This window comes from Chrysoperla carnea, chromosome 3 (genome assembly GCF_905475395.1).
Source record: "Chrysoperla carnea chromosome 3, inChrCarn1.1, whole genome shotgun sequence".
NCBI lineage: Eukaryota > Metazoa > Arthropoda > Insecta > Neuroptera > Chrysopidae > Chrysoperla > Chrysoperla carnea.
Genome location: NC_058339.1, coordinates 29,745,846 through 29,755,456, shown reverse-complemented (window position 1 = coordinate 29,755,456; position 9,611 = coordinate 29,745,846). Strand labels below are relative to the sequence as shown.

The 9,611-nt window shown below is 30.8% G+C and overlaps 1 protein-coding gene across 2 annotated transcripts in view; it reads right to left on the bottom strand.

Annotated features, from left to right (window-relative positions):
- Positions 1 to 1,399: 1,399 nt before the first annotated feature.
- Positions 1,400 to 9,611, bottom strand: part of LOC123295196 (early growth response protein 1) — a 128,689-nt gene continuing 120,477 nt past the window's right edge. For both annotated transcript variants that reach the window (XM_044876445.1, XM_044876444.1), the window contains exon 2: positions 1,400 to 3,660. In XM_044876445.1, the coding sequence (XP_044732380.1) occupies positions 1,497 to 3,323 (1,827 nt within the window). In that variant the 5' untranslated portion in view covers positions 3,324 to 3,660 and the 3' untranslated portion in view covers positions 1,400 to 1,496. The remainder of the gene's footprint in view (positions 3,661 to 9,611) is intronic.

Here is a 9,611-nt window from a genome sequence, read left to right as displayed (position 1 = left end):
ATTGGATGGACCAATAATTTCCGTCATTAAAAGCCAATAAAAACGAAGTATGAAAATAAAAGAAAATTTAAAAGAAACAATATGTGCTTTTTATTGTAGAATATCAGAAATTGCTATACTTTAACTGAAAATCGGTAAATATTTTCTGATTATTCTTATTATGTGTACACACAAATGCTCCAAAAGATGTTGGTTTAAATAACTAAAATCTAACAAAAAATGCCATTTATTTAAAAAACAAATAATTCTTAAAAAATAAATTTTAATGCCCTAAAATACTGTTTACTTTTTACGTTTTATTTTCAAATGAATAATGCAAAAAATGCGAGCATTTTTTTTGTTTTACTATAAATATCCAAACTTGATTTTTTTTAAAAGTTTAACTGTTGTTATTTATATATTTAAAAATAAAAAAACTGGCCAAAACATCAATTGTATGTAATTCTTTCTGTTTTACTAAACTGGTTGAGTTTTTTTGTATATTTATTTTAATATTAAATATTTTTTTAATATAATTATTAATGAGTACCACTGGCTTTTTTTTGTATAATATTATAAGAAATAAATAAGAAAGCGTAGAAAATTAGAACTGGCCTATTTTTATTATATTTCTTATATTGTCATAATGCATTTAAAAAAAAATTAAAAGTATTATATAAGTTTAGAACATTTTAAATTTTTTATAAAAATAACTCATCGTGGGTAAATCTAGTTTATATTGGTTAAAAAACAAATCCAAAGCGAAAAGCATTTTTTTTTTTAAAATCTACACGTCTAAACACACAAAACCTGTTTTTTTTTACTATGATCCTTGAAACCGGCTCGAAGGACCAATAAGTTAGATACAATTTTCGATGATGAGCTATTTCCAATTAGAAAACACTTGGGAGTATTTTTTTTAAGTTTTCTTACAAACATTAACACTTAAGGGAAAAAATTTCTCAATTTCCAAAAAAGAAATAACTAACAATTAATCAAAAAGGCACTGATTTAGAAACTAAAATAAAAAAATTTTGAAGTTAAAAAATTTGGAAGTAAATTTGGTCCGTGTAACATTTAACATTTAAAGGTTTCACACAAATATAGGAAAATTGACGCGACATTGAAGAAACCGTTAGTAATTAAATTCAAAACCGCTCTAAAATTTGACGTGTTTTGTCATTTTTTTAGCTATGGAATTAAATAGCAGTCTATGATTTTGTTTCACAGTCTATGTGTTTAAAAAAGTTAAGTGTTTTTTTTTAAAGCTCACAAATTTTCGTATACAACTTGAGTTCGAATTTTAAATTTATGTTTCTTTTTGTGTACAAAAATGTATGAAAAAATATAAAAATGACAATAACTGTCTTTTTTTTGGACATTTAAAAAATATTGGAATGGGATTTTTAGAAAATTCTGTTCTACTGGCCTATATGAAGCCACACAGCCGAAGGGTTATACAAAAAACACAATAATTAATATAAATTGAGCACAATAAATTCAGTTCAGATTTAAGTTCATTCCATTTTAATTACCGGTTGTTGCTGTTGATTCGAAATGGTTGTTGTCGTCACTTGAGATGATTCAACTTTAATTGGCGTATCCAATGGTGATGAACTTGAACCGGATGACGATATACTTGAATTGGTACCACCACTACTTGTTGCCAATTCATATTTCACATGTGTACGCATATGACGTGTAATCATGTCACGTCGACATGCCGCATACGGACATTGCGGACATTTATACGGTTTTTCACCGGTATGCGTCCTTTGATGTGTCGATAAATGATCAGAACGTGAAAACACTTGACCACAAACACGACATGTATACGGTTTGACACCGGTATGTAAACGCATATGACGTGTTAGCATATCGCTACGTGCAAATGAACGTTGACATACTTCACATAAATAAGCTTTTGCACCAGCTTCAGTATTACTTTGTCGACTTTTGTGTCGTGATGCCATATGTTTGGCTAAACGATCATGTAAACTAAACATTTGACCACACACTGGGCAAACATATGCAACATCAGAACCAGGTGGCATTTCTTCTACCACAGGAGATACTTCCAAATTATATCTGGAAGCAACTGATTCTTTTGTTGTTGGACTAGCAACATCTCCTTTGACAACAGGTACCGATACAGTTCCCCTAGGTGGTAAAAAACCTGCAGGGAGTAATTGTAATGGAGGTAATACACTCTCCATACTGGCTGATGAACTTACTTTTTCCCGTTTTTGTATTCCTTTCATTGATAAATCAAGTGGAGTATCTTGTAAGGGTATATTTTCAATTTCTTTCTTCCATTTCATTGGTGGCATTCCCCACATGGTGGGATGATTCAGCGGAGGATGAGGACCACCACCACTTGTGGGTGATCTACCATGAGGTGTTGTTGTACCTTGTGACTCAAACCACATTGGTAAATCAGAATCCGAATGACTACGTCGTCGAAATATATCCGGCAGGTACTTAGTTTGTAGGTAATGTTCAAAATTGTATACAGGGGGTGCTGGGGCAGGAGATGCTGGCGATGCAGGGAAAAATCGATCATATGGATGTAATGGAGGCAATGGTTGATGACCAAGACCTGCTTGGCAATGAATACACGTACATGGGTGTGCAGTCGGTGGTAAACGAGTGATTGTTAAATGGGGTGATGAATGTAATTGTGTTATGGATTGTGTAGGTGTTGGAGCTAATGGTGGGGAGCTTGTATTACTCATGTCATCCTCCTTAATGCGTAATGGACTAAAACTAATACTTGGCGAATCTGTTGAACTATGTGGTGATTTATTACTCGAACCAGCAGGACTAAATACATCCTCAACTTCTTCTTCTTCGGATATCGCTGAATATGGATGATATCGTTCACGGTCTATACTATCAAACCGGAATATTTGTGCGTCGTGTGGATGATGTGGTTTTTGTTGTTGTTGAGGTGGCATTTCTCCTCCTGAACCAGTACGTCCAGAAGACGACATATGCTTTGAGTTTTTTATTTGTGCTGCGTACTCCTTACAATTTGTTGGTGATAATTGTACATTATTATTGTTATTATTTAGTACATGCATGTTATTGTTCAATACTCGACTATGATTATGATTTATAACAACAGTTTCACCACTTGGTGAAGTGACAATTTGATTACCAGCTCCAGTTAATATATCCAATACTTGGCTTAAACGCTTACGTTTTCGTTGTTTGGCGACTGGACGATTATGATTTGCCACTAGTGGATGATTATTATTGTATTTCTTAACATGATCATGCTTTTGATTTGTAGCTGGATCGTTATTTGTTGTGGTTTCAAGTGTGGTCTCAGCCATAGTCATTTAGCACACAGCGGCAAAGGGCCGCTTGCCTATAATTGTGTGTAATGTGAGTTTTGTTGTGACTTTGTTGTGTGCGGACGACTGTCGTCTGAATAAAGCTGCGCAGATAATACTACTGCGCATGCTTACTGAATTTTTTTCGTTAAATTTATTCAATTATAAATATATTTCGTGTGCGCTTAGAGTATTTTTTTTAATTAATTATATTATTGGTCTGTTGAACAGGTGGTGGATGACGATGAATTGGTACTGAAGATTATTATGATGTGCTTCTGTCTTCTATGTTGTTGGTGTTAAGAAGTAGCGTGCGATGAACACGAAAATTATCGTGCGTGACCTGAAAACAAAATAAACTCATTAGAAATATATACATACTGGGTATGTTTTATTTATTTTTTATTAATAGACAGGATGGTCTACCTAAGAATCGTGCCATGACAAAAATGAATTAAATCGTGGCATAAATAACCAAATTATGTGGTGAATAATCAATTATCATAGGTCAAAAATGATTTTTAACCCTCGAACTAAAAAAAGGGGTGTTATAAATTTGATTGATGTATGTGTGTCTATGTGTTTGTCTGTCTGTGGCATCGTAGCGCTTAAACGGATGAACCGATTTTAATATTTTTGGTTTTATTTGAAAGGTAATTTAACGGAGAGTGTTCTTAGATTTGTCCAAGCTTAGGGTTCTGTACCCAAAAAAACAAAAAAATTGGGGATGATCTTCAAAATCGATTCAATTTGAAAAAGGCTTGACATATAATTTTAACATATTAATAATTACTATGGAAATGAATGGTCAAATAAACTTGGCTCCATTCATTTCGAAAAGTGAAATGGTAAAATGATTAGGTAATTCAAAACAATAATTCAAAAGAACAAAGTCAACTCAAATATTTCGATTTTAATTAAAATATTTCCAAAAATTTGTTCCAAAAATGATAGCTCTCTAAGTATCCTTTTCATCTCATCTCATGTCCTGGACCATCACTATGGTATAGATTTAAGAAGAAGTGTTATAAGATTAAAATGTTTATCAGTACGTCTGTATGTTTCCCTTAAACGTTCGATCCGATTGAGAACATTTTATAGCTAAATTTCCAAAAATCGGTTTACAAAAAATAAATCGCATTGTCGGGGGTTTTTTTTTAAATTTTGTAAATTTTACTTGTGATCACTCTTGCAAGCATTGATGAAAGGAAATAGATTATAAAACCAGTGTGGTAACAGTAAATTATACATGATATTCTGGTGAAAATCTAAGGCTACAAAATTCGTAATCTTTTTCTGTTGAAAGTAATAATTTCTCTCGGTATTTTTATTTGAGAAATTCTACGTGAATAATTGTTTTTCGAATGGTACCATCCTGTACGTATGGAGTTTTAATTCAACATATTTTTATCTATATTTATTATATTTGTATTTATCAAGTGAGAAATACATGAAAGATAATACTTAATAGTCCTTCCACAAGTTTTAATTTCAATAACTTATATTTGACACATTCATAAACATTCAAGAAATTCTATGTCTGGTATCTACATTTTATCGGTCATGTAGTTTGCTCAGACGTAAATCGAGCTACAAAAATGTTTATTTACATAAGCAAAATTGGTGGCTTTGACTAAAGTTCTACCGTAAGGCATGAAAGTCAAATTTAAATATTTTAAGTGTTGTTAACTCTAGGTATGCCAAGGGTAGCGGATTTGATTCCCGTCGTCACAACAAAAATTAATTTAATTAATAGTTGTGATGGGCTGGTTTAGTGCATGGTATATGCATGAAGGAGGTGCACTCAACCTCTAAAAATAATTGAGGAGCTGATAAATGAAATTATCAGCGGAAAGGTGGTAAAACACATATATGGTATCACAATGGGCTCTACAGCCTAAGTGTGTCCTTTGTGGCCTCCCAATATTACCTAAACTAACCTAAGTGTTGTAAAAATCAAAACAAACTAAAAATATATATATATATATATATATATATACCATTTTTGATTTCAATAGTATTAAAAGCCAGGAAAATCTAGCACTACTGGACGAATTTTTTCTAAGTAATTGCTTGACATCAATCCGATATAAACAAAATCAGGTCCATTTCTCGGCAAAATCAAAACAATCAATGATTTTTTGCGATTGTATATTCCTGGATAGGAAAGATGAAATTTCACTTATTTATAGAAATTATTTTATCCCTTTCCAAATATTAATTTATTGTAAATTTCAAAATGAAATAAAATCGAAGAAAGTTATAATTTGTCAACACTTCAATATCAAACGACACTAATTTTTATTACGAATCAAGTGATACAGTTTGTTTGTAAAAATTTTAAAACAGTTTTATGATATACACAATGTCAGAGGCTGTGGTGCCCTTGTTTGCTTTTATAGATCGGCAGTGAGCAACATTTTTGATTGTCTTATAAATTAATGATTACCATTTATTATTAAAAAATATGACGTATGGCACTTATTTTCAATTCTTATCAGGGATTTCAGGGTGCAGGAAGAAGGCCGATAATAGTTTGTGTTTGTAACTGGTGAAAAATGGAATTTTTTTGTATAACAAAGGACTCTTATTCGAAACATTTTTCTATAAACTTCGAAAAAAATCAATCTAAACAAAGTTTATTGTCCAATTTTCCAATTTAATGACTTAACGGAAAATTTTTCGAGTAAAAGCTGTTATTTTCGTTAAAAATTCGTTCTTACATAAATTTTTCTGTATCTCTTATTAGTAACGAACATGATCTACTAATAACCTGGATACTAATTGGAAATTAGTGCCATTTCTTATCTTTTACTGTCAAATAAATTCGTATGGCAACAGTAGCATTAGTTTATAAGAAAAGTGTTGTTAGCATCCGGTCTATTAGTAGTCACTCAATGGCTGTATAATTATATAAAATATGTTAAAGGCGTACTAACTGCATATACATACATACATTCGTACATACATACACACAGGCTCTAGCAGAGAAATGTGTGATTTTGAAAACACTGTAACAAATAAAATTTACAAAATTTAAAAAACCCCTGACAAATGCGATTTATTTTTTGTAAACTGATTTTTGGAACCTTAGCTTTAAAATATTCTCAATCAAAATGGTTCGGCCGTCTAAGGGCTACGACGTCACTGAGAAACAAACGGACGCATAGATAAACACTTTAAACTTACAACACTCCTTCTTTAATCAATATCAAAGTGATGGTCAAGTACATCAGATGAGATGAAAAGGATACTTAGTGAGCTATCATTTTTTGGGACCAATTTTCGGAAATATTTTAATTAAAATTGAAATATTTGAGTTGACTTTGTTCTTTCGAATTAATGTTTTGAATTACCTAATTATTTTATCATTACACTTTTCGAAAAAAAAAAAAAAATTGAGCCAGGTTCGGTGGTTAAAAATGTTGATGTCTAAGCATGCCATGATCTATGTTATTGATGAGATTTCATTTTAAAGCATTTTCAAAATCGCACACTTCTTTGCCTCAGCCTGTACATACATACATACATACATAGTACATATTATTATATTGAAATTTACAAAATAAAAATATATATTAAAAAAAACTGGCTCCAATAAATTATCTTTAAAATACAACCACGCACATTTGCGTGGTGTATTTTTTTAAGACTTCCCTTCTTCTTACAGTTTGCCTTGATGCAAGTACATTAATATTTAATACAATCACTTAAGTATATCAACAAGAAACTTCGCATCACAGAATGCAATGCAGTGTTAACAAAAAACCGATAAAAATTCTATTCATATCTGGCTGCCTCTTACTCGTAGCTTTGTCAATTTATCTACTAGAAATATTTCAATTTTTTTTTTATTCTATCATGAAATATACCATCTAGTGAAATCATTGTATGCTAAGAAATACTTAAAGGAAGCTTGAAGAATCTTTCGAACCGACCTGATGAAATTGTTGCCATAAGCGTCGTATACTATCGTGTATGAAATTTTTTATGATTTAAAAGCTTTCATAAAAGTGGCAGAATAAAAGAATTCAAACAAGCCGTGGTAACTAACCGATAGTAAATTTTATTGGCTTAATGACCCTTGAGAGAATCAGTTATTGGAAATTTTACCATGTTTAAAAAAAGCAAACTGAAAGGGATTGGTTGAAGTTGAATTTTTGAATTTCAGTATGTGGTGACATGAATTAATTTTGAGAGAAAGCTGTTAATCTGACAATATCAAACTTCCCATTTCTATAGGCAGGTGATAACCTACTATCTGTGTACGAAGGTGAGTAAAAACTGCTACGCTACAGATAACGTTGGTACTTTTTTTCGGGTGCTCAAAATAAAAAGTTTCAATATTCAGAAGACGTTTGGGTTAGTATTATTTTCAGTTAAAATGCTTCTTTTGGAATGCTGAAATGTCTGCGACTGGCGGTTATATTTTTGTTAGTACCAATCGGTGACAATATGTGTCACTTGAAATTATCAAATTGGTCACGCGGTGTCAATAGGATATATATATATTATCGACGCGAACACTACAAATCATAATCGCTATAATAATCGCTTCTCCGATTCATGTCGGAGTGTATTGATGCGAATGCTTTAAGTAATGCGTACAATTATCGTGAAACGAACTATTTTCAAACGTTGTATCTGAAAACCATTTGTAAACAATTGATACCAACACCATAATAATTAAATTTGATATTATTATGTGATAAAATTAATGTTTCGCTGTTGGTACCACGATAACACCACCAGTGAAGATCATTTGACTTAAATAACAGATCATAAGTTTTAATAACGATTATATCAATCAACCGATTTCAATAGGAGATGTTGGAGTGGAGGTTTTATAGGTAATATTCACCTGTTCGTTCTTCTGTGTGGATAAAAGAATTGCAATAATAATAACAAGCAGTAATAATTGTAAGAACAAGTTTTTTTTAAAATAAAATATCTCATTTACTCACGCAATATCAACACACACCGATATTAATATCTATAGCTTTTAGAGTAGGCCCTAGTCGGAGTTGAGTATGTAAAATATAGTCAATGAGTTTTTTTTTGTTTAAAGAATATGAAAAGGTTTGTAGAGATTCCCAAGATAATAAATTCAAAGATTAGAGATATTTTAACTGATACCCACCCGCTTCGCTGGGTTTAAAAGTAAAGATTGATAAAGATTGCTCTCGCTTATCCCCTTTCTATAACACTCGAAATAATGGAGTAAGGATTGTTTTGTACAAGTAAAATAAATGTATGGTTTTCTATTTTTGTTAAATATATAATAGTTTTTATTCATTGAGTATATCAGAGAAGATGGCCGTGAAATATTTTATATTGACTATTTTTACAGAAATCTGTAATTTATGGTAATGTCAATTTAAATTAATTTTTAAATTTTTTTATTAATATATCTTTATAAATTATATCTCATGTGTTATTCTGATATATCAGCTATATTGCTGTACAGTTTCATTAAAAACCATTCGCTAGTTTTAGCGTAAAAGCGTAACAAACAAACAAACAAACAAACAAGCTTACTTTCGCATTTATAATATATAGAGATAGAGATTTAAACAACAGTAAAACCTTAAAAAGTTTAAAATGCTCAATAAATTGCTTTGTATACTTTGAACTGTAACAAAAAATTACATACGAGCACAATTGGGAGACCACCAAAGGAAAAATGAGAAGAGTTAAAACAGTCCATGCCAAAAGATGCTTTATTTATTGTATTTCAATGCATTTAGGTACAAGAAACTTTCTACAAATTTACTTTTTGTAATAAGTTCCAGCGTTGTGTTTTACGAAGTTTATGCGTGGACAAATTTATGTAAATATTATGATTCACATTTTATTTTGAGAGTCACGTCAAGCATTTGTCCCTAAATATTTATAAAATATTGTTGACCTCTCATTAGTCAAAAATATTGTCAAATTTCTCTTTCCAAGTAATAATAGTTAGTCTCTATGAAACGCTGATCAAGTTGACTCTATAGTTTCTGCATAATCAATCCAGATTAGTACCAATATAATTTGTAAGTGTATTTTGTGGATTGGTTTCGATTAGACTGACAGACAAGCTACTTTTTAGCTTGGTAATAACGATGGACATATTTGTTAAGTTCGTCTGTTTTTGTGTATTAAAAATTTTTTAATTCATTTTTTAATAGCATTATATACATTTTATTAAACAAAAATTAATGTTGTGGCTATAACTTTCATCGTTTTATTCGAATAACTTTTATTTTTTGATCTTTAAAACGAGAACTGCTTGCATTATCAAGTTTATTATTC